The sequence below is a fragment of the Drosophila santomea genome, chromosome 2L, assembly GCF_016746245.2.
Source record: "Drosophila santomea strain STO CAGO 1482 chromosome 2L, Prin_Dsan_1.1, whole genome shotgun sequence".
NCBI classification, from domain to species: Eukaryota; Metazoa; Arthropoda; class Insecta; order Diptera; family Drosophilidae; genus Drosophila; species Drosophila santomea.
The window spans coordinates 23093211-23119077 of NC_053016.2; the positions used below are offsets into that span (position 1 = coordinate 23093211).

The 25867-nt window shown below is 40.1% G+C and overlaps 1 protein-coding gene across 1 annotated transcript; it reads right to left on the reverse strand.

Moving 5' to 3' along the window:
* Positions 1-6480: 6480 nt before the first annotated feature.
* Positions 6481-10763, reverse strand: LOC122756482. The gene is made up of 3 exons (XM_044006299.1): positions 10550-10763; positions 9420-10453; positions 6481-9363 (listed from the first exon to the last, which is right to left on the reverse strand). The coding sequence occupies exons 1-3, from the start codon at positions 10761-10763 to the stop codon at positions 6481-6483; spliced, it is 4131 nt and encodes a 1376-aa protein (XP_043862234.1).
* Positions 10764-25867: the final 15104 nt, after the last annotated feature.

Below are 25867 nucleotides of genomic sequence, written 5' to 3' on the forward strand. Positions count from 1 at the left end.
AAGACAGCGGATCGTTCCATGGTGGGACCAAACCCTCCAACAATTAAGAAATGAAAAGCAAACAGCATGGAAAAATCTCAACAGAAACACTAATATGACAAACGTATTATCCTACAAAAAATCCAACGCCAAACTCAAACGAGAAATAAAAATAAGAAAAAAATCAGCAACGGAAAGCTTTACAACCGAAATAAGCCCAAGCTCACCTATCGGAAATATATGGACTAAAATAAACCATTTCTGCGGCCTGAAAACTAGGCACCACATCCACTGCCTTACCGATCCCAATGACACAACACAAATCATTATGGACAATAATGAAATAGCCAACTACCTCTGCACCCACTGGTCTAAAGCATCGCTTAACAGAAACTTCCACACAGCATTCATACAAAGGAAATCAAATCCAATCCCTCACACACACGTCCCATCCCCTACAGCGCTTAGCATCGAACAGGACATATCTCTTACAGAACTCCTTGCTGCACTTAACCAACTTAAAGGAAAAACTCCAGGCCGAGACCGTATAAGCTATCCTATGCTTAAAAACCTATCCGCAAACCTACATAAAAGACTGCTAAAACTTTTCAACAACATCCTTAGCTCACATATACCTCAGCAACTTAAAGTAAGCAGCGTCATACCAATACCCAAACCGAACACGGACAAAACCAACATTAACTCCAACCGACCCATATCACTCAATCCATGCATATCCAAAGTCCTTGATAAAATAATAGCAAAACGGCTATGGTGGTTTGCTTCAAATAGCAAGCTTCTAGATAACCGGCAAATGGGATTCAGAAAGGGAAAATCGGTTTCTGATTCTCTAGCTATGCTAGATTATCAGATAACTGCATCCCTATCAAAGAAAAGCCACGCGTCGATCATCTCACTAGACTTCGCCAAAGCGTTTGACAGAGTAGGCATCCACAGCATCATTGACGAACTCATAGCCTGGCAAATAGGCCCAAGGATCTCCAACTACATAACATACTTCCTCACCAATAGAAAAATAACAGTCCTTTCCAACAAATGCTACTCAAACCCCCAACCACTACACAATGGAATACCGCAGGGATCCCCCTTATCTGTGATATTATTCGCAATAGCATTCAACCAATTAAACAAAATACTAGCTACGCACAAACAAATGGATTTCACTGCTTACGCCGACGACTTCACAATAATTTACAATCTTGGGAAAAAACAAAACAACCTCAACCTAGACGCACTTCTCAACGACATAAATCAATGGTGCAACTACTCGGGTGCAATTTACAACAAAATTAAAAATTCAAAAAAAATACCAAAAGTCCCGTCTTCACTACACAACACAATAGAACAACTAAAAAAAGTAAATATTTATGTATCACCCGAAACAAGCAGGAAAGAAAAAACCCCACACTGGCTGTGCAGTAATACAAGCACTAACACCGCACTACACACCTCATCCAAAGCAGAAACGGCACCATTAATATACCAACAAAAGTTCAAGGAATTAAAAAACACACTAGCAGGCAGACACTTTCTTTACACAGATGGATCCAAGTCAGCTAGCGGAGTCTCATATAGCGTAACAACGGAAACAGAAATTATTTACCACCATATACTCCCACAATACTCCTCCATATACACAGCCGAAATAGCAGCAATTCTGACAGCATGCAACCACGCCAGCAAACAACGAGGAAAATTTGCAATCTGCACAGATTCCCTATCAGCCCTAAAAGAAATTGAAAACTTAAAAAGCTAAAACTACTACACCACCTCCATCAGAAATATCCTAAACAAATACAAGAGAAATAAAATCTTAATTCTATGGGTCCCGGGACACTGCGGGATTCCAGGAAACGAGCTCGCGGACGAAACAGCAAAAAACGCACATAATTTCCCTTTGATTACCCAAAAAAACTTCAACACATCAGACATTTTGAAACACACCAAACAAAACACTGTAACCTTTAAAACTTCAATATTTAACAACTCATCAATCCACTACAAAAATATTAGCCACGACAGCACCCCCACGAAAAACATCTCACGATCAGACTCAATAAAATTCACAAGAATAAGACTAGGACATACCAATCTAACCCACAGCCACATACTCAATAAAACTCCACCACCAATCTGCACAACCTGCAACATCAACATAACATTACAACATATATTACTCGACTGTCCTGACCTTCAGCAAAACAGATCGAATCTCTTGAAACAAACAATGAGAGAAATCACCTCATATGAAAACATTCACCAAACAATACAATTCCTAAAAAATACGAACCTTTACCATACAATATAAGCAAAAATAAAAAATCATATCCATAAATAACATAAATAAATTAGCTTTAAAAAACTATTACATAGTAATTAACCGTAAAATAAGAACCTCCCTTGTACATATAATATAACCAAACTCAACAAAATGTATATAACTTAGCTTAAGGCCCTCAGCTGCTATAGCTAATCCAAAATTCCGCATAATTTTAATCATGCGTTAATTTCTCAATAATAATAATATTCAGTGAATTGTTGTAAGTTGAAAATTATTAAAGCTATCATTTGTTCTCCTTCAAAATTATGATTTAAATGATTAGTCAGTTCGATTCCTTGATTAATGACTTCTATTACGTGGTTGAGTTCGCTTATTTGTACATTATTTTTAAAGATGTCGGCTATTTGTTGTTGTAATTCTTCTTTATCTTCTTGATCTAAAGTACCGAATAAGTATTTGTAAATTGTTCCTATGAAGTTAACAAGACCGCGTTTACTGCGTTTTACAATTCTTATACCGTTAATTTCTCTGTTTAGTTTTTCTACTAGATACTGAATTTGTAGTAAGTTATTAAAAGGTTGAGTTTGTTAAATAAGTTCTTCATAAGTATTTTCGGTTTTAGTTAAGTTAATGGATAAGTAATGATATTCATGGTTTATTGGTAAGTCTATTGATCCGGTTTGAAAGATTAGGTAACCGTTTTTGGCCGGGATGGGGGTTACTTCTAGATATTGTGTGTTAATTGTCGATGGGAGGCATAACATGATTATCATGCTCAGGAGTAGGCCTGGAATTATCGTTATTATATTTACTCTTATTAATTTTCTTTTTCTTTTTAAAATTAAATTTATAGTGTATTATCTTTCTACCTCTATTTGTTTCTTCGAAATGTTTATCATCTATTTGTCTTAAATTTCCTGTCTTTTTTAAATGGGTTAGTTGTTTTTGATCTAACTAGAGGGGATTCTCTAAAAATGGTATCTATACTGAAGTCATATCTATTCTCATTGAGTTTGTCAATTTTGTTTACTTTATTTTGTTGAGTGTCGTAAGCAGGGGTTCCTGCAAAAATGAAGATGTCAGCTGGAGTTCGACCAGTTGTATTATGCTTTGTTTTCTGATTGTATACGTTAAGAATTTTTTCGAACTTCGTGAATTGGTTTTCGGGTTCATTTTCGCTTGTTATTATTCTTAATTTTTCATTAACAGTTTTATGAAATCGCTCAATGTCAGAAATTCCATTTTTGCTTGTTGTTATATTGAGGGTCACTCCTTCTGATTCTAACCAGAGTTTAAGTGCAGCGCACATGAGCGCGGTGTCTTTGTCGGCTTTTATTTCTGTGGGTTTACCCAAATCATTGAATATGCGTAAAATAGCTCTTTTAGCTTCAAGCCAATCTCTACTGTTTACTTCTATCAGGGAGGCTTATTTAGAATAAATGTCAATACATCATAGGAATTGTTTATTGTTTATTAAGTAAAAATCCATGACATACTTGTCTCTGGGATTGAAAGTTTCTGGAGTTATTTCAAGAGTTAATTTTGTGTTTCTATGTTTCGTTTTGGCGATGTTACAGATTTCACATTCGTTTATGATATTTTGGATAAGTTTTTGATAATCAGGGTAATAATAGAGTTCTTTGAACTGAAGCGTGAGTTTCTCTATACCAGGGTGTAATAGTTCTTTGTGTGTTTTGAGAATGATTTCTTTGAATTGGGCGTATGTTTGAATGTCTATTAGTTTATTACTGGTTTTCATAGTTTTAGTGAAACTGTCGGGGCTTATGATTTCAATATACGCATTTTGAAAGATTTGAAAGTCAACTTCGTTAGGGAAGTAAATAACACTTTTTTTTAGTGCAGAATATTCTTTAATTAGATCTTTGGCAAGGGTATCAGTCATTTCTTTATAACTGATTTTTATTTTGATTTTATGGAAATATTTTATTATCTGGACGTCGTCAAAATTGTCTTTTATGAATTCGAATTGTCTGTTATAATAGTTAAGAGGTCTTTCTGTTATTGCGATGTGACTTTGGTTGTCTTCTGGTGCACTATGCACAGTAGCTGCTGTGGGAACGGAAACTGGGTCATCTTCTCCTAGGAAGTTTTCTTGTATTTGGACTCTAGATAGAGAGTCATCGACGTGGTTTTCTTTACCGGGTAGATACTGAATCTTATAATCGTATTCGTTAAGTTTTATCTTCCATCTCTGTAATTTCATATTGGGGTCTTTTATGTTACTTAACCATACAAGTGGTCTATGATCGCTTAATCTGTCGAACTTTCTCCCGAATAGGTAGGACCTGAAATATTTTGTTGCCCATACTATAGCTAATAGCTCTTTTTCTATGGCCGAATAGTTAAGTTCATGTTCATTTAAAGTTCAGCTTGCATAGCAGATGGGTTTATGTTCTTGGGATATTACAGCACCTATGGCTATATTACTCGCATCTGTTATCAGTGAAAATTTCTTTTCGAAGTTGTGATATATTAGGATTGGATCGGACGTGATGAGTACTTTTAGTTTTTCGAAAGCGGACATATAATCATTATCTTTTGTGTTAATTACTGCTCCTTTTTTTAGTTTGAGAGTCATAGGTTTTGCTATTTTTGCAAAATTGGGAATGAATTTACGGTAAAATCCGCATAGTCCAAGGAATGATTTTATTCCTTTTGTGGTTTTAGGAATAGGGAAATTAACAATTGCATTTATTTTGTTAGGTTTTATACCTTCTGTAGAGATAATGTGACCGAGAAATTCTGTTTCTTTCTTCAGAAATTCACATTTATCAAGTTGCAATTTGAGATTAGCTGATCGTAGCTTATTAAATACCCTTTTTAATGACATTATATGTTCCTCCAATGATAAATTAAATTAAATTTATAAATTAAATCTTCTAAAAGATTGTTCATGCAGCGTTGAAATGTTGCTGGTGCATTTTTCAGACCAAAGGGCATACGAATATATTCATAATGTCCATTTTTTGTTGAGAATGCTGTTTTGGGTATTGATTGTTGGTTCATTTGGGTTTGATGGAAACCTTTAGCTAGATCAATGGTTGTGAAGCATTGACAGCGTCCAAGCTTGTCTAATATTTCATCCATTACAGGAATAGGGAATTTGTCGTCAATGGTTATCTCGTTTCCCAGAATCATCGCTTTTCTTTGGGACGATCCAATTTGGAGAACAATAGTGGAACTTCGATTTCCTAATTATTTTTTGTTCTTACATTTCGTTAATTTGTTTGTTGACTTCTTGATCAAATGCTTGGGGGTATTTATATGGTTTTTTATAGATCGGGTCTTCGTGCTTTGTATGAATAGAATGTTTGATCGTACTTGTAAAAGTCAAATTTTCACCTTCTTTGTACTGAATGTCATTATATTCAAGCAGAACGCGGGAAAGTTGTTCCCTTTCTTCTGTATTCAAATGTTCTAATCTGAATACGTTGGATTCTCTTAACTCGTCGTCTAAGGCGTAGTTAGAGGATGTTACTAGAAGGGCTTCTTCTATGTAAGGGGTAATAAGAGGGTTTTCCTCGGATTTAGAAGGCTTGGAATACTCATAGGCAATCTTGGTTTCTTCTGAATTAGACGGTCTGGGGCACTCATTGGTGTTCTTTGACTCATCTGGTTTTAAGTGGGCTTTCCGCTTAATTTTTAGGAGGGTCTTCTCCTTTTTTGGGGTTTGTAGAGGGGTTTCCTCTGGGTTAGATGACTTGGGGCACTCATTGGTAGCCTTGGACTCATCTATTTTGATGTGGTCGTACCACATTTTGAATGTATAGCCATTTATAGTGACTCTTTGTGTTGAATAATCAATTTGAGTGTTAGTTGGCTCTAAATAGTGTCTGCCTAACAGTAAATCATACTGTTAAAACAAGAGCTTTTTCTTGAGTATAAATGATAAGTCGGATGGTGCTTGTTTAATAGTTAAATTTTAATGACAATTCTTGATTATTTCTCCTCACTTAAACTCCTCGTGGCTATATCTTCAACTTCAATTTTTCATCTATCTTTGTTCTATTCTCTCTTTTTTCTAATTTCTATCTGCCACTCGTTCGCTAGTACGAGTTGGCAGCCTAGCGCAGCTGATATGTTAACATCATTCAAAAAGCGCGGAATTCTAATATACAAGATTATTCTAATTGGGTTTTGACCCAACATACCGGCGACCCAACATATGCGATTGACTTTCAAGAGACAGGTAATAAGGCGAGTTTCCGTATAGGGCGGCGGATGATTCCCTTGGCAGTGCGTACGTCGGCTACACGCACGATGTTGTCCGCTCCTGCGATCGTGCTGAGTATGCGCCCAAGAAGCCACCGTTGTGGGGGAAGATTATCCTCGTGAACGACGACCATGTCGTTGACAGCCAAATTTGGTGAAGTCTTCGTCCAGGTTGTGCGAACTTGGAGCTCGTTGATGTACTCGTGGCTCCAGCGACTCCAGATGTGATGTTTGAGTGCGCTGACCCTTTTCCATCGATCCAACTTGTCCAGGTTGTCGTCGATTGGTGGAAGTTCCGGTAGTGCTCGGAGTGCGTCACCCACTAAGAAGTGGCCAGGCGTGAGAGCGGCCAGGTCGTTTGGGTCTGATGAGAGCGGCGTTAACGGGCGAGAGTTCAGGATCGCCTCGACGTCAGCAACTGCAGTGGGTAACTCATCGAAGGTTAACCTGGTGTCTCGAAGAGTGCGATTGAGTAGTCCCTTGACACTTTTTACTGCAGCTTCCCATATGCCCCCGAAGTGTGGAGCCCTGGGTAGAATAAAATGGAAGTTAATGAACTCTGAGCGACAGAAATAGTGGATTGTTTTTGTTGTTTCGTCTTTAAACAGAAACTGCTTCAACGATTCGAGCTTGTTGTTAGCTCCTGCGAAATTTGTAGCGTTGTCACAGAATATGACCGAGGGAAGTCCGCGTCGGGCAATAAAACGCTTTAGTGATGCAATGAAGCTATCCGTCGTGAGATCCGATACCACTTCGACATGTATCGCCTTCGTTGCAAAGCAAACGAAGACGGCTAGGTAGGCCTTGGTAGGCAGCTTACCCCGGATGCGCAAATAGACGTTGATTGGTCCGCAAAAGTCTATTCCGCATCTTGAAAATGGTCTAGATGGTGTGATCCGCTTTTTAGGCAGTTGGCCCATTAGCTGCCTTTCGAGAGTTGGTGGATAGCGGCGACAATGTATACATGAGCGAACGACTTGTCGCGCCAAGTCCCTTGCATTCACTATCCAGAACTGTTTTCTAATTAAAGCGACGAGCGTCCGTGGCCCGGCGTGATAGTTCTGTAGATGAAGATGGCGAGCGAACTGTGACACAAATGGATCCTTAGCTGGGAGCAGCACAGGATGCTTTTGGGTTTCTGGGTAGTCTGCTAGCTCCAGGCGCCCTCCGACCTTTAGCATTTGGAAGCCATCTGTAACCTGGAGGAAGAGGAGGACCGAGGACATCTCTTGAGCGAAGTGAATAGTTTGAATATTCCAGACGATGCAATGTAGCGCCCGCATCAGTTCTGCTGGCGTCGGCGAAGGTGATTGGAGTCGCGTTAGTTTACGGCAGCGCTGAGTAAATCTGTACATCCAAGCGATAACTAGTAGGCAGCGATGATGCGAACTGATCTTGTAGATTCCTTCAAGCAGTTGATTACTAGTCGTGTGTACGGCAAAGGCTGATTTTCTCTTCTCCAGTTGGACAGTTTCCATATCAATGTCACTGTTGTCTCGACTGTCCTTTGGCCAATGTTGATGATCTTGGCCTAGGAACTCAGGTCCCTCGAACCATATCGATTGTTCCAACTCGGTGATAGTGCAGCCCCTGGACAAGATATCAGCCGGGTTGCAGTGAGTAGGAACATGTCTCCAGTGGCAATCTGACGTGAGTTCTTGAATTTCGGCAATTCGATTGCCGACAAAGGTTGATAAGGTTGCCGAGTGTTGGCGATTCCAATGTAGAACAATTTGAGAATCGCACCATAAGAACGAAGTCGGCTTTCTGTCAGCGAAGATTCTAATGATTTTTTTGTAGAGCTGTGCTAACAAATGTGCTCCACACAGTTCTAATTTCGGCAGAGATAGCTTCTTGGTGGGAGCAACTCTGGACTTCGATGTGATTAGCTGTACCTTGGTCAGCCCATCTGATCCGATTGTGCGAGCGTAGATGCAGCATCCATACGCTCGAATGGAGGCGTCACAAAAGCCGTGTATTTGAAAGGTATGTATTGCTGATTGGAGGCAATATCGTGGTATTGCTACAGACTCCAACGACGAAAGCGATGCAAGCAGGGACATCCAAGCTGTATGAATGCCTTGGGGTACTGACTCGTCCCAATGTAGTTTTAGGAGCCACAGCTCCTGGAGTATAATTTTTGCCACTATGATGATGGGAGTAACTAATCCCAACGGATCAAACAGCGAAGAGGCTATGGACAAAATCGAGCGCTTGGTGACGTGGTCCGAATCGAATCTTGGCGAGAACGAGAACATGAATGTGTCCCGTACTTGGTCCCATTTTAGGCCAAGCGTGCTGGTTAGCATTTCGTCGTCCAACTGCAAATGTTTGACTGTAGCGTCATCGACAAACTTGCAGTGATTTGAATGCCATTTTGCGAGTTCTAATTGGCCATCCTGTAGAATCGCTGTAACTTCCCTTTTGATTTGATGTAGCTCCTCTACCGTATCCGCTCCACCTAGGAAGTCATCCACATAGAAAGACGATTTGATGGCTTTAGCTCCAATCTCCAATTTGTCCATGAATTTGTCGGCTAGATATGACAAACTGCGTATGGCTAGATACGGTGCAGCCGCTGTGCCATAAGTTACAGTATTCAATTCGAAGGTGCTCAATGGTTGCGATGGCGACGTTCTCCAAAGAATGTATTGGAATCTGCGATCCTCGGCAAACATGTTGACTTGGCGGAACATCTTGACCACATCAGCAGTGATGGCATAGCGATGTATCCGAAAACGCAGGAGTAGTGTATAAAGATCTGGCTGAATGGTCGGTCCGACCATCAGAATGTCGTTGAGCGATTTCTGGGACGTCGTCTTGCAAGATGCGTCGAAAACCACTCTGAGCTTTGTTGATGTGCTATTAGGCTTGAGCACGGAGTGTTTAACTGTGGATGGCTCACGGGACTCATGTGTCCCAGATTTTGAAACTCCTGCATAAATTCAACATATTTGGCCCCTACCTCAGGCCTTTTGCATAGGCTGCGTTCGAGGGAGAGGAATCTCCTTTTGGCAATGTCGAATGAGGCTCCGAGAACGGTAGGTTCATCTTTAAATGGAAGTCGTACTTCCAATCGACCATCTGAATTACGTCGTACCGTTTTGGTGTAGAACTCCTCACAGTTTCGCTGCTCTGGCGTAAGTGTGATCTCAGGAGGCTCCACATGATCGATGCGCCATAGCCGTTCCATTTTTTGGTCAATTTCTGTTAATGCGATAGATGAGTACTGATGGAGAGTTCTGGGATGAGCTCGACATCGACCAGACACTATCCATCCAAGTAGTGTTTTTTGTAGTACGGGCAGATCCTTTCCTAATTTAACTTGGCCGACTGCCAATATATCGAAGAAGGTTTCCGTCCCCAAAAGCAGATCGATCCGACGAGACTTGTTGAAGCTCTCATCAGCAAGAGATGAGTGCTGCGGAAGGTTCCACGCAGAAATGTCAATTTCCGATTCTGGATGATAGGCAAGGAGCAACTCGAATCCATTGTGCCTCGACTTGATATTGGTGGTTGCATGGTGTTTAATTCGCGTTTGTGTCTCACCAATGCTACGAATCTCGAGGTTGAGCTTGCTCCGTGGCAGTCGAAGTCTTTGGGCAAACTCCTCGGATATGAAATTCACCTGAGAACATGAATCCAGAAGCGCTCTTCCTATTTTGTAGCTTCCAGATGCATCCTTGACCAGAATCAGTGCCGTGGCCAGAATGACACAGTCGGAACGAGACTCCCTGTGAGTATGCGCGACTGCGTCCGAAACTTGAGGGAGTGGCAAGGGAGCTGCGGCCGATCCTGGCGATGGCCGATAAAGCAGCGAGTGATGCGGTAGTGCACATGAGTGGCACCTCCGCGTCGACGGGCAGTTGGCTACAAGATGACCCCTGCCAAGGCAATTAATGCATAGCTTGTGGCGCTTTACTGCATTGAGGCGATTATCTAGGGCGAGATTGATAAGTTCTGGGCATCTAAAGGTCTTGTGGTCTGTCTATGAACAGATGTTACAAGTTTGTGTGGTGCAATTGAAGGACAGACTTGCCTGATTCCTCTGCGAGCGCGACCTATGGCCACCTGGTTGACTCATAGGGGCTTTAGCAGGAGGCTTCTTATCCGATTCCAAATATTGACATTGACGTTCAACGACTCCAACGCATTTGTCCCACGAAGGCAACGTAGTGTAGTCCAGCGACTCATTCCACTTCCTCTTAGTCTCCTGGTCCACTTTGCCCATAACTATGGAGATGAGCATGGCCTCGCAAATCTGTGGCTCGGTGCTCAACGAACGCAACGAGTTGTATTATCGATTAGGCTGCGCAACTGCTGACCATTTGACTTGGCGACAGTTGGCAATGCGAAGAGTGACTATATGTTATCCAAAAATACGAGAGTCGGATTGTCATAGCGCTGCTTTAAGCGGTCCTTTGTGTAGTTGTCTGCGGTCACCTGGAAAGCTCGAACCGTTTCAAGCGCTGGTCCTCGAAGACAGTTTAACAACTGGTTGAACTTCTCGATCTTAGACATGGATGGCTGGTGGCCAATAACTTGGTTAAACGACAAGATAAAGTTTTGGTACTCGCAGTATTTGCCGTCAAATGTCGGCAATGATAAGCGCGGGAGCTTAACTGCAGATGTGTGCCCAAAATTAACCGTAGATTCATGAATGCCGGTGCTGTTAGCGTCTGGTCCAAGTTGCTCCTGAACGCAAACCTTGGCGTGGATAAACAGTTCCTCTATTTCGAAGCGAGTATTGCGCTGCGCCTCAGCTGGCTCCATCTGCTCTATGGCTTCCTGGGTAGATAAAGCAAGTTTAAAATACGATTCCAAAATCGACAAACGGTAAGATAATTCCAACGGAGATAAATTCAAACCAGGTTCCACTGATTTGCTCATACGTGTAAGGTTTTTTCGAGCACTCGTTCGTTGAGCTTTAAGTTGCTCCAGCGAAGACATTTTTGCAGATGTTTGTTTACTTTATTTAATTTTGATCTGGCAATTCCTTGCTTGACAAGGTCTGCGAGAGCGAGCGAGACGACGAGATGTAGTGGAAAATTTTCGCTCGCCAAGCCTAGAGTGCAACCTAGACTGTTGCGACAGAATGAGGTTATGTATGGGGGTGCTCCTGGGGGCAATATGTATAGATGGAGGACCGAGATGTCGACTCCAACTATGGCGATGACACTTGGAGGATGTCCAACGATGTCCAATGATGCGGCGGAAGACCCTTGAGTATAGGCGGCAGCTGCGCTGCATGTAATTGTGCGCAAATGCACTAGCGAAAATCCTATGCGGACGCTGGGTAGACCGGCAGCGAACGCGATGCGCGAATGTACGAGAGTTTGGCAGGGCAAAGGTCGTAAATGCGCGTGCGAGACTTAGAGCAAAGTAACAATGGGGGCGAACGTAACCACAATCATCACCAAAATTAACTAAAACGTAGCACAAGTCCTGTCACGGTCGCCAAAATGTTAAAACACGAGCTTTTTCTTGAGTATAAATGATAAGTCGGATGTTGCTAGTTTAATAGTTAAATTTTAATGACAATTCTTGATTATTTCTCCTCACTTAAACTCCTCGTGGCTATATCTTCAACTTCAATTTTTCATCTATCTTTGTTCTATTCTCTCTTTTTTCTAATTCCTATCTGCCACTCATTCGCTAGTACGAGTTGGCAGCCTTGCGCAACAGCTGTTATGTTAACATCATTCATCATTCTGAGAAATTGTGAATATAAAATATTTGATATTTCTGATTCCGAGGCTGGTTGAAGAAAATTTCCATGTCCATTCTGAATTGAGCACTAGCGTTTTCTCTCTGCCTTTTGGTAGGAGGGTTTGGTGCACTAGTATTTTGTTGTTGAAAATTTAAATGATTTTGAATTCTACCTGTATTTAGCCTTTGTGTGAATTCCCTTGCTAACCTTGGATTTATTTCAGCTGGTCTTGAGTTGGTATTTTGGATCTGTGTAGGGTTTGTTAATGGAATAAAAGTGGGAACGAATCTTTGGTTGGGATGGGTGTTTTTAGTTTGGTTAATGTGTGTATGTTTATGTGAATTTGGGTTAAATCTTGGCTGACTATCGGATGGTTTTGAGACTGGGTCTTCGTAGAGACCTTCTTGTTGGGCGGTTTGTCTTAATTTTTGGATAGTTGAAATGTCATGCCTCGCTAGAGTCATGAACAGTCTGTCGGGGAGTGATCTTTGAATTGTATTCTTTATAGTGGTTGCCATTGCTTGTGTATAAACTGTAATATTAGTTCTGTCATTTTCTAATGCTAACTTATTTATGATTACATTTGATTTATCTTCCAATTGTTCGCAAAATAGTCGTAAGTTACCTTTGAAAGGTGTGCGGTAAAATCTTCCTAGTAGTTCCTCCAGGGGTGTCTGGGTCTTAAATTCTGTGATTAAGGCGTCCCTTAGAGTTGACCAATCATTATGCATTCCGAATAGGAACACTTTTTCTGCATCTCCAGTGATTTGAAGTTCGATGGCTCCAAATATGATCGCCTTCTGTCGAGCGTCGTTTGCAGGGTATAGGTTCAACAGGTATTCCATTCGTCTGATGAACGAGCTGAGTTTTGATGGATCTCCAGTGAATGGTGGTACTTGGCGTATTTGCCGAAGTAATTGAGAAAGATTTTCTGCTGGTAACGCCATTTTAATTTTATTAATAAGTTATTTTCCGTTCTTGTTCACAGACTGCTACAGTATGTCGAGACTTATGCCTTAAGTGAACTGCACTGTTTTAACTTTTTGTTGATTAATACAATAGTAGCGGTCACACTTTTGATTTTAGTGGGCTACTGTTTTTGTTCACGGACTGCTACAGTATGTCGAGACTAATGTCTTAGTGAACTGCACTGTGCGCCTTTTAATTGTATTACACCTTAGTGTAGGTCTCACTTCACGAAGCGGTCCACAAAATTAGGTCTTTAAATTAACTCCGATAACTTAGGTTCTTGTGAGGATACCGATTTTAGTCACTTTAAACAAACCGAAATCACTTTGTTGCGGCCAATTCGCGGGTACAATCAGAAAAGGTTACTTGATCGTACAAGTTTCCTCTTTTCACTAGATTGTCAAAGGATAACGAGCTTACTAGGACTTTCTTTTCAGTATCCTACCGACTGCGCCATTTATGAATTCAGTCCGAGAGTTTAATAAAAAAAAATAACACGGTTGGTTTGTGATATTTTATTAAACGTTTTATTTATTCCAATAGAGGAAGAACTAGAGCCTTTGGATTATCACTAAGTTGGATAATTGATTTCGATGTTGAAATGGGCTGATAGCGTACTCAGAACTGAACTGCCTTATGGGGACATGTTTGCGTTTATATAGGCAGATTGGGATAGCTTAAGAGTGAAGTTTAAGAGAATTAAGTTATAATTGTTTATTAAGAGAGAAGCTCCCGAAAAATAGGAGTAATTGGAGAATCCTGAGACCATTGCGTGGGCGGAAGTATTTTGTATTTCAGTTGGCCTCGCCAAGTGGTCAAATGTTTACGATTTGTTATTTCAGTTGGCTTCGCCAAGTGATCGAATGTTTAGGGGACGACGTTGGCTCGCCACAGAGTCTAGACTTTGGAATATGATGCTGTGCGTAAATGACAGCTAAGCTTAATCGAAGGGCTCTCGATCTTTGATTACATTTTGTCCTTAGACATTAATGTGTCCGTGTGAGTTGTTACATTAGTATGTGTGGTTTTGTACTTAGACATTAATGTGAAAGTGTGAGTTGGGGAGTTGTGGGTGTAGAATGGATATGTTACTATATATATATACGTTGGTATGAATGCTTCGGCCGCTACCCGATTCTCAGATTACTTGAATTATGCACTTGTTTGGAAAGTCACTGCTGTTACTTTGTCTTTGGTCATATCCACTTAAAACAAGAGAGAACGCTATAGTCGAGTTCCCCGACTATCTGATACCCGTTACTCAGCTAGTGGAAGGGAAAAGGAGAGTCTTAAACACAGTTTTTGGCGGTTTGTAGGCGTTATAGTGGGCGTGCCAGAACGTTTCTTGGCAAATCGGTAGAAATTCACAAGACCAATATAAAAATGAAAAAATATCAAAACATTTTTCAAAAGTGTGGGCGTATCAGCTTTGGGCGGTTTGTGGGCGTTAGAGTGGGCGTGGCAAAAAGTTTTTTGGTAAATCTATAGAAAATTACAAGAATAATACAAAAGTGAAAAAATTTCAAAATATTTTTCAAAAGTGTGGGCGTGGCAGTTTTGGGCGGTTTGTGGGCGTTAGAATGGGCGTGGCAAAAAGTTTTTTGGTAAATAGATAGAAAATTACAAGACTAATACAAAAATAGAAAAATTTCAAAATATTTTTCAAAAGTGTGGGCGTGACAGTTTTGGGCGGTTTCTGGGCGTTAGAAAGGGCGTGGCAACATTAATCGACAAACTTGCGCTGCTTCTAAGTCCCTGGAGTCTCAACTTTCTATCTTTAGTAGTTCCTGAGATCTCGACGTCCATACGGACGGACAGACGGACGGACAGACGGACAGACCGACGGACAGACGGACGGACAGACGGACGGACAGACGGACGGACAGACGGACATGGCCAGATCGACTCGGCTATTGATCCTGATCAAGAATATATATACCTTATAAGGTCGGAAACGCTTCCTTCTGCCTGTTACTTACTCTTCAACGAATCTAGTATACCCTTTTACTCTATGAGTAACGGGTATAAATATGCACCGGTTCACTTATTCTTTGTTTATTTGTTTTGCCGGCTTTTATGTTATGGACGGTATTAGGCAAGTGAGTTTTCATTGACGGATTGTTTTCCGAGAAGTGCTTCCCGAGAAGTGAACTCCCGAGAATTGAATTTCGAGTATTGACTCTCGATAACGGAATCTTGACTACTTTATCGGTGGCCTACGGTCTTTTTATACCGGCTTAGAGCTTTTTTTGAACTACTTCGGGCATCGGTCTTCTATGCCAAGTGTTCCCATCTAGGAGTCATATTTCCAGATTTCCCCTATTTTGGAAGTCAATACCCTCTCGGTGAACTGTGCCCGCAACTGTTTTTTTCTCCGACCTATTGAACTGGTTATCGGACACTCGTTTATAGTCGACTTGCATTTTCTTTGTCGCGTTCCGTCTGACTCAACGAGTGGGTATTACCCCATCCCCTGCTTTAGATTCTGGTTGTGAATCTTCAAAGTCTTGGGATCTTACAAAATGAGTGTACGTAACAGGCTTGAACTATTCGATGCGTTTACGCATGGTTTACGCTTTCTTTCAGTTGATTTTCCATCCCTGTTCTCATCAGGCGCCCATAAACGTGTGGCTTCGACCCACCATACTCTGCTGACTGCGCTAGCCAGGCTATGTGTATTTATGTAAAGACAGACTAAATCGGTTTTGATCTGTTTCCAAGATCTCCGTGTCCACGACTTTTTGTCAAAAGCGTCGGTGTTCGGTTATGTTTTCATAAAGTTTTTTGTGTTCTGCGAGCGTTATGCGCGAAGTTATCCTCTTCCTCGGCGCTGTTGAAAATGTACTTTATAGAAAGCCAAATGACGGAAGATTGTTGTTTTGTGTGCAAGAAAAAATGAAAAAAAAATTAGGACACTTAGGGAGAGATAAGGTTATTGATGCTATTGTTAAGGCCGATTGGTTTTCGAATATTAAAGAAAAAGTTGTTAGGCATAAACGAATAGTTATGTTCATCTGGGTACGGAACTATTTGAAATATCGGAACTTTAGTGACCTCGCTAGGAACGTGGGATATAATCAAAATTTCGTTCGTGTCTGTCTTGAGCCAAGTTGATGTTTTTATCTTTAGCATTTTCTCCGAATTTACTTGTTTCAAATAATCGTGCTTTAGTAATCTTGATGTTGAATCCGCTTGAGTAAAAAAATGTTCGACTTTGTTGAGTATATACACATGGGAAAGATCTTTATTCGATACTTTTACTGCTTCGATACTTTTCGATACTGCAGTAAGTACTATCGATACAGATTTTGTGTTAGAGATTACAGTGCTATCTGATAGTTTCAATACCCTTCCTCAATGTAAGCTTACATATTTCAATACAAACTTAACTTCTTAGTAAACTCACAATGCTTTTGTTTTTGAAGGTTCATTGTTAATATATCTGCAATCATCTGTTTAGTTGAAAGATACTTTAAAATAATTTGCCCTTCCTTAACAATATCTCTTACAAAGTGATACCTGATATCAATATGTTTCGACCTTGAATGATGTACAGGATTCTTTGCCGACTGCTGAGCGCTTAAATTGTCAGTATTCATTATTGTCGATGTTCCAGATTCTCCAATTTCCAATATAAATCGTCTTAAAGAAATCGCTTTCTTGCATGCGGATGATAATGCCATGTATTCCGCTTCTGTACTAGAGCTACGATGCGTTGTTTTTCAGATTTCCACGAAATCGGTCCTCCAGCCAGATAGAATAGGTATCCTGTGTATGATTTTCTATCAGTTTTGTCACCTCCCCAGTCAGCATCCACGTAACCAGTTAGAGGCTCATTGCTAATTTTGTAATGCAGTTTTAGATCTTTTGTTGATGCCAAATATCTGAGTACATGTTTTACTCCTGTCAAATTCTCACTGTGGGGATCCTTGTTGCGCTGCGCCAATTTAGATACTGAATGTAAAATGTCTGGCCTTGATGATAGCGCCAACCACATGAGTTCACCAATGACCGCTTGATAAGCCTGTTCGTTGACTATTTTGCATCCCTCTTTATCACACGTGATTTGGAATCCGGCATCCAGTGGTGTTGCAGCTGCTCTACACTCCTTAATACCGTGCCGCTGAAGTAGATTTTCTATATACTGGCTCTGACTTAACGTTATCTCGCCAAGCTCGCCTTCTCGCTGAACTTCCAGTCCAAGAAACATATTCAACTGTCCATGATCTACACATTTGAAAGATTGAGCGAATTTTCCTTTTATGCTCATAAGATCATTTTTATCTTGACAAGCTATGATGAGATCGTCCACATATACAAGAATAAGTGCAAGATGGCGTCCACCTTTATTCATGTAAAGACATGGCTCGTTTGTACATGGATTAAAACCAATACTACGCAAAACTTCATTCAATTTACAGTTCCACTCTCTGCCAGGTTGTTTGAGGCCATAAATTGCCTTCTTTAGCTAAAGCACGCCGTCCGCATGATCTTTGGCTCGGAATCCGAGTGGCTGTTGCATGTATACAGTGTCTGTTAAATCACTATTCAAATATGCCGTACATACATCCATTTGGTGCAAATGAAATTTTAACTGTGCAGCCAGGGCAAGAATGAAACGTATACTTCCAATCCGACAAACAGGTGAAAAAGTCTCTGTATAATTAATTCCATACTGCTGTGAACCTGTGCCTTGTACCGCTGCACTTGCCCGTTCGCATCCCTCTTCACAGTAAAAATCCATTTGCCTATAGCCTCTAGCCTATAGCTCGTTCTGTTCTCGGAAGATCTACTATCTGCCAAGTCTGGTTGTTCATACGATCCTCGTACTCTCGATTTATCGCTTCCAACCATAATTCCGAATCAAGATAGCTGATTGCTTCTTCGTAGCTTACCGGAATAAATACGTCACTGCTAGTTGTCACTCCTAAGACATTGTACTGCTTTCGCGGGCGTCCAGGTTTGCCTGTTCGAATCAGCTTAGGTCTGGCAGGACCCACTCGTTTTCCATCCTGCGAGTTGTCCTCACCCTCTGCACCGTCATCATCGCTGTCACCGTCTTCTGCGCTTAGAAACTCGTCAATGCTGTAATCATTTTTTATGCCGACCTTGTCTTGGTCGTATGAGCTTTCGTCTTCCGAACTGGTGTATTCGGGCGAACCGGGGTTGACTTTGCCATCTGATTTTTCGTCGTTGCTGCAGTTGTCCCTCTTATCCTCCAGTTGACCGTCTGAAACACCACCGCCTTGTGGTAGTTCAAACGATACGAATCCAGCATCCTTTGCTATGTTATCAGCTCGCTCGTCGAAAAGTACGTCCCTCTTTTCGATAACTTGTCCTGTGCTCGGGTCGAAAACCCTATACCCTTTGGATGTTCGAGAATAACCAACCATTCGGTATTCCTTTCCTTTCTGCTTGAATTTACTTCGTGCGTGGCCTTTATCTAATGCAACTGCGAAAGAACCAAAAACTTTAAAATGAGATATTGATGGTTTTTTACCATTAATATCTCTCAGGGCGTTCGTAGGCGCTCTGTTCCGCAGATAGACAGCTGTGTATAAAGCTTCTCCCCATAAAGACTCCACCAGGCCAGATTGCGTCAGCAAGCATCGGGCCATCTCCACTAACGTACGATTAGCCCTTTCCGCTACTCCGTTTTGTTGTGGGCTGTACGGGATTGTTAATTGTCGCTTAATCCCATTCGCTTTTAAGAAATTGTCAAAGGTTGTGTTAACAAATTCCTTATATTGTATTTTGTGGTATATTACAACCTTCAATTCCACGAACCATGTTCTTCTTCACGATATCGGACAGACTGCGATAGTTGATGTGACCATATCGCATGTGCCATAAAATACCATCGGCGTTTGCAGCCGCATTACACTGATTGGACTTTTCATCGAATATATATAGATTTCCAGTTTTCTTTACTTGAAATATACACTTACCGTTCTGAATAATCTTTGCGTGCCTTTCGTTAAAGTGCACTAAATTGCCCTTAGAAACGGTTTGACTTACAGACATGAAGTTTCCCTTCATTGTAGGAACAAATAGTACAAGAGTGTAGCGATCCGTCTTTAGCTTGACCACTCCTTTTCCCTCTGCCATCAGAAATCCGTCTCCTGCTAAGCCAATCGTCTCTGTGTGCTTCTCCAGGGTTGTAAACAAATTTTCGTCACAGCACATGTGGCTTGTAGCTCCGCTATCTAGGCACCATTTTGTACGACCAAAGCTATCTGCGTCTAGAGCTCCCAATAAGCTGCACTGTTTTGGAGTCTGCTTCTTCTTTTCGGTTCCATCTAACCGATATTCAGCCTCGATATGTCCACGCTTGCCACAATTAAGCAAATAACATTCTTCCAATTCTTTTTGGAAACTGGCTTTGACGTGTTTGCTACAAAAGCCTGTGCGTGCATGTCGCTTGGACCAAATTGAGATCGTCTCTCTCCCTCTTCTTTGATCTTGATTTGCAGTACCTCGAACTCCGGCAGTGTATCGCGCGTCTCGATGGCGACCACAAAATTTTCGTACTCCTTGGGAAAGCTCGATAGCAGGATTATAGCTCGAAACTCCTCACTTATGTCAATTCCCACCGACGATAGTTGATCCAAAACTTCACTGAAAGCATTCAGGTGACTGCAAACATTTTGGCCATCCTCCATCTTTAAGCTTAGCAAAGTTTTGTAGAGCGATACTTTTCTGACTGGTCCACTCGGTTGATGCACCTCTCTCAGTTTGGTCCAAGCTTCAAACGATGTCGTACACGTTTTTATATAGCTTAGTTGCGACGTTTTAACGCTGAGAGTGATCATGGCTAGAGCCTTACTGTCACGGCTTGGCCAATTCGAATTTTCACCTGCCTCATCCAGTTTCAACGTGCCTGATGCCACGTCTCGTAGCTCCGCGTGTACAAGTACGCTGCGCATCTGTATACGCCAAGAATCATAATTCTTTTCCTCCAATAATCCATAATCCATAATGAAGCTTTTCGTTTTAGCGATCCGATTCCAATTTCATTGCATGCACTCGTAATGCAGACACCGTCAACTTCTCAACTTTTACTCAAGAACCGCGTGGCCTATACATGCATATGTATGTATGTGTGCTCTGGGCCCATAACCTCTTGATGTTGATTCCGCTTGAGTAAAAACACGTCCGACTTTGTTGAGTATATACACATGGGAAAGATCTTTATTCGATACTTTTAGTGACTGCAGTAAGTACTATCGAACCAGATTTTGTGTTAGAGATTACAGTGCTATCTGATAGTCTCAATAAGTAATTTTGGGTTAAAAAGATTCCTAATCTATTTAATTGCATACCTAACTCGATGTCTTCTATGTATTTTGTAAACTCCTGTAGGTTGAATATCACTTCGCAATTTGTTGGTTCTTTTTCCACCTTGAGCCTATTAATTATGTCTATACCGCTGTTTATTATGTCGATAACCAGGTTTAGATCATGGGTTTTAACGGAGTCTTCTGACATGTTATTAATTTTTTCCTCTAACTCCTCCGTGTCGTCTTCATCTAATGTACCAAATAAGTATTTATATGCCTTCCCTACTACGTAACAATTCTTAATCCATTTATTTCTCGTTTTAGTTTATCGACTAAATATTGTATCTGAGGTACATTGGGATAATCGTTTGCTTCAGTTACTAGATTTTCGAACATAAGCATTGTCTTTGTTATGTTTATACTCAAATAGTGGTATTCGTAGCTGGTTGGAATTTCCATCGTTCCGGTTTGGAATAGAATGTATCCATTTTTCGCACTTATTGGGTTTACTTCAATGTTGCTGCATTTGACCATAGTGATAAGTGATAACATGCAACTAAGCATTATTAGAAATATATTGCGTACTTTACGCTTCTCTGGCTGGTATATGCATCCGGGGTATGATGTATCCTCCAGTTGTCTTATAAGTGTTATGTAGGGCCTGTGATCCTTGAATGCCATCGCCAGGGCCGTCTTTGTATCCAGCCATGTGTTTACTCTTTCTTGGGTCACGACCTCCAATGCTGCATACACTTGTAACCGTTTTACTGCTCCGTTGATAACATGTGCTTGTCTGGCATCTTGGGTAGGGTATAAGTTAAGTAGCTGCTCGACCTGGTTAACAAACACAGACAGCTTTTTAAGGTGTGCCATCGTAGAGTAGTTCAGTTCTTTAATTTGATTTAATAACTGATTTAGGTGGGTTTCCGAAAGTTGCGGAACTGCCATTATGTATTCGTATAAGTTTCTGGATACACGGTGTTTATTTTAATTTTTTGTTTTAAGTAACGGATTTAAAAATTTTAATTAATTTTGCTTACCAGGGAAATGAAACGGGCTTTTCCTACAACTGGAAGTGACTTAATGAAGGTCAAAGAATTAATGGAGAGGAAACAAGGGTATGACGAGTCCTTCATCGATAATGTCTCCGACATGCACAACTTGCACTTTAAGTTGAAACACAAAATCGCCGAGGATGAATTTGTAGAGCTTTTGAAAGGACATGACGTCCCCAATAATATCGCAGGCAGAGCTTGAAATCTGTGGTTAAAAAACCGTGGAAAACCGAAGCGAAGTACACCAGTAAATAAGATCCAACGCTCAGACGGGCAAGGACGTATTCCTGATGGTGTCCTTGTGGAAGAATTCCAACGCAAGCCGGGAGACAGCCGCAAGTCCCACAGAACAGCGCATGGTTGTAGAAACTCTTTGCACTATATGCATTGGCACGATGTATCTTCCGTTTTCTCTAACTTTTTCCCACCATTTTTCAATTTATCATCTTTAACTTGACAAATAAATAATGTATCTTTAAAACTATAAGTTTCTATCACTAATATGTTCGTATTTTTGCTTAATGCATCTACATGCTGCATATGCTTTCCTGCTTTATGAACTACCTCAAAATCGTACTCTAATAGTTCTAATGCCCATCTCGCAATCCGAGGGTTTTATTCCACTCTATTTAACGTTAACGTTAATTTGTTGAAGTCCGTAACCATTTTAAATCTCTTTCCCTGTACATAAATTCTAAATCTTCTTAATGCATACAGGATGGCTAATGTTTCCAGTTCGATACTATGATATTTGGCCTCATAAAATATAAGGTGCGATTTCTTATCCTCTTTACTTTGCAATAACACTGCACCAAAACCTTGTGCACTTGCATCTGTATATAACTCTATTTCATCCTTATAATAATATAATCCTAACACTGGAGCTTCCATTAACTTTTTCTTAAATGTCTCAAAGCCTTTTAACTCTTTTTCCTCATGCGTAAGTTATTTTTATTTCGTCAATAAGTCATATAAAGGTTTTGCAATAGTGGAAAAACCCCTAACGAATCTTCTGAAATATGCACACAATCCCAAAAACCTTCCGACACCATGCACCATATCTGAAACTGGAAAATCCATAATTGCTGCGATTCCCTTGTCAGTGGCCCTTACTTCTTATTAAAAATCCTAAATATTGCACACTTGAGTGCAAAAACTCACATTTGTACATTCTTAGCTCTAATTTGTTCCTCATTAATCTGTCAAAAACTGCTCCATGTACTTGCATATGTTTCTTAATTCCATTGCTAGCTATCATTATATCATCCATATATATAAAATTCTATTAATAAATCTTTGAAAAACCGTCGGTGTATTTTTCAACCCCATCGGCATCCTTTAAAATTGGAATTGTCATCAGGTGTCATCAACGAAGTGTATTTAAATGATTCCTTATTAACAAAACATGAAAGTAGCGATGTTTATGATCTAGCTTCGAAAATATCGTTTTATTTAATAACGGCAGAGGATAATTATCATTAACCATCGTTTTATTAAGTTTTGTGTAATCAACACATAACCTTTAATGATTTCGTTTTCTAAATACTCATCTAAAATAAACTGCAACTTTTCTATTTATATGCTAATCTTCCCGGCGAATAACTAAACGCTTTCGAGTCTTAGTTGTATCACACCGAATCTTCGGTTCTTTCGGTGTTACTTTATTAGCATAACAACTTTCTACCAACTTAGTGAATTGACATCTCACATTATGATCTATCTGGTCGCCTATTTGTAATCACTTGATTACATCTATTTCATTAATTTCAAACAGTTTCCTTTCCACTGTGCTTATTTCAAAATGTGCAGATTTTCCTAATCTTTTTCTAATCATGTTACTAATCATTTGATTTTCACTACTACCCTGACGAACACTATCGCTAACTGTTTTATTATTATTGTAAATATTTGCTTCTTCTAACATTTTATCGGCTCTAGTATTACTTTGTTTTTTTATTTTATCCACTGTTTTCAAGGTGTCCAAATTCAAATTTAAATTGCATGCTTCCATAAAATCTCTCCCCAAAACCACATCATAAATCATAGACTAGTTGGCCACAATTATTAAATTGAAGTGCATTTTATCAAAATGTGCAAGAAATAAAAAAAAAATTTATACAAATATCACAATCAATTAGGGCACTTAGGGAGAGATAAGGTTATTGATGCTATTGTTCAGACCGATTGGTTTTCGAATATTAAAGAAAAAGTTGTTAGGCATAAACGAATTGATTTCACCAAAGTCTTCAAAAGAAAAAGGAATGCTGCATAGCATTCCAAAGGGGAACGGTCCGTTTGAGATAGTCTACATCGATCATTATGGACCGGCAGATAACGGTAGGGTAAAGAAACATCTGTTCGTAATAATAGACGAATTCACTAAATATGCAACAAAGACAACGAACACAAAAGAAGTAAATGTAAAGGATTATTTAAGATCATATAGTAGGCCGAAAATTATAGTATCAGATAGGGGCAGCTGTTTTACAACCGAAGATTTATGGAATAAAAGTTTATGGAATAACATAATATTAAGCACAAAAAGATAGCAACAGAATCACCCCAGGGCAATGGACAGGTAGAAAGATTCAATAGAATAGTGGAGCCTATGACCACTAAATTTACAAACATTGAAAATGGATTTCATTGGGATGCAGTTATTGAAGATGTAGAATTTTCTTTGAAAAATACCAAACAATCTCCGAGCAAGATGTAGTTTGGAATTGAGCAAAAGGAGAAATTTATTGATGAGCTAAGACAAAAACTATAAGAGTTAGATAACTTTAGTGAAATGAGAGACTTAAAATAAATTAGAAAGAAAGGAGCGGAGTGATACTGAAAAAAGATATAATAGTAAGAAGAAGACAAGTACGCAGTATAATATAGGAGATTACATTATGGTTAAGATTTTCGATAGTAAATGAGGAGTTGCTAAAAAGTTAATCCCCAAACATAAGAGTCCATATGTAATAGGGAAGGTATTAAAAAGTTATAGGTTTTTGATTAAAGATGTTGAAGGTTTTCAATTGGCACGTAATCCATATCAAGATGTCTGGAGTAATCAAAATATTAAACATTTGGTAGGAAGTAGAAAAAAATGTTGTATAATAAAGTATAACAAAATTGAAAAAAACAAAAAAAAAAACCAGAGACCATGTAATAGCTATAAGTTGAAAATTTCGACAAGATCAGAAGATCTTAAATGTCGGGATGGCCGAATTGTAGTAGACTAGGGTATGTAGATAGTATGCACTCACAATGTACATAAGTTTGCTATGTCAACATTGTAAATAAGTTTGTTTCACAAGATCGGTTTTCTAGCAACATGCGAAGAGGCAGATCGCAAACGGAGAAAGAGTCAGTCAAAGGCTTAAGCTACTAACGTCAAGTGCGAATAAATTAAAGCGAGAAAATGAGTTGTGCGTTTTAATCAAAAATATGGGAGATTTCCTTGTTACGATATCAGCCAACTAAGTTCCGATTGATATTTTTTGTAAGTAACGTATATATCATTTGTGGGTGGCTCACGTTTTCAACGTATTAGGCCAAGTTGCCATGTTGTTCGAGAAGGTTGAGTCCAAAGAAAACAGTAGCGAAAATATAATAGTAACGCATTTAGCGATGCGCTTCGGGTATATCGTTTGTTTGACAGAGGGTGTGGGGGAACTAACCAGAAAGCGTAAAATCGACCCTGCCAACGTAATAGGCTAAGGAGCCAGGTCGTTTGAGAAGCTCGAGTCTTTACGGCTTTCTATGACTTTGGGGCGGAGACGATTTTAGTTTCTTTGGTTTACGCTGCTAGCGTACTAGCTAACTGTTGTGGAATCCAAGCGCATAGGTCAAGCTACCGCGGGTGGTGGATTCCGAAAGTATCGGTCAAATAGCAGCAGGTTGTAGGGTCCGCAAGTATCGGTCATACTGCCTGGTTTTCCGACGACTGGCGGGAGGGGTTTTTCGGACATACAATGTCTTATGAGGACCAGTTCACATATGGAACCAAGTAAAAGCTCCCCAAGAAAAGGTGTCCCAGTTCACGTATGGAACCAAGTAAAAACTCCCCAGAAAAAGGTGGGCCAGTTCATATTTGGAACCACGTAAAAGCTCACCAGGAAAAAAATTCGTCCAGTTCACCTACGGAGCCACGTAAAAGCTCCCCAGGAAAAGGTGGACCAGTTCACGTACGGAACCTAGAAAAAATTCCCTAAACATAGGAAGACGGAGGCAGGTTAGCCGGATGTAACCATGTCAGGGCAAGGACCAACAGCTCCGGGTAATAATTTTTTTTTTTTTTGGGCTTAGATATCGAACGAGTTTTTCACTGAGGAGAGACTTATTAATG

Coding starts and splice junctions, on each gene's coding strand:
- LOC122756482 (XM_044006299.1), bottom strand. CDS start 10,763: ATGCTCATCTCCATAGTTATGGGCAAAGTGGACCAGGAGACTAAGAGG. Junction 10,454..10,549: donor CTCGCAGAGGAATCAGGCAA/GTCTGTCCTTCA, acceptor ATCTCGCCCTAG/ATAATCGCCTCAATGCAGTA. Junction 9,364..9,419: donor ATCTGGGACACATGAGTCCC/GTGAGCCATCCA, acceptor ACATCAACAAAG/CTCAGAGTGGTTTTCGACGC.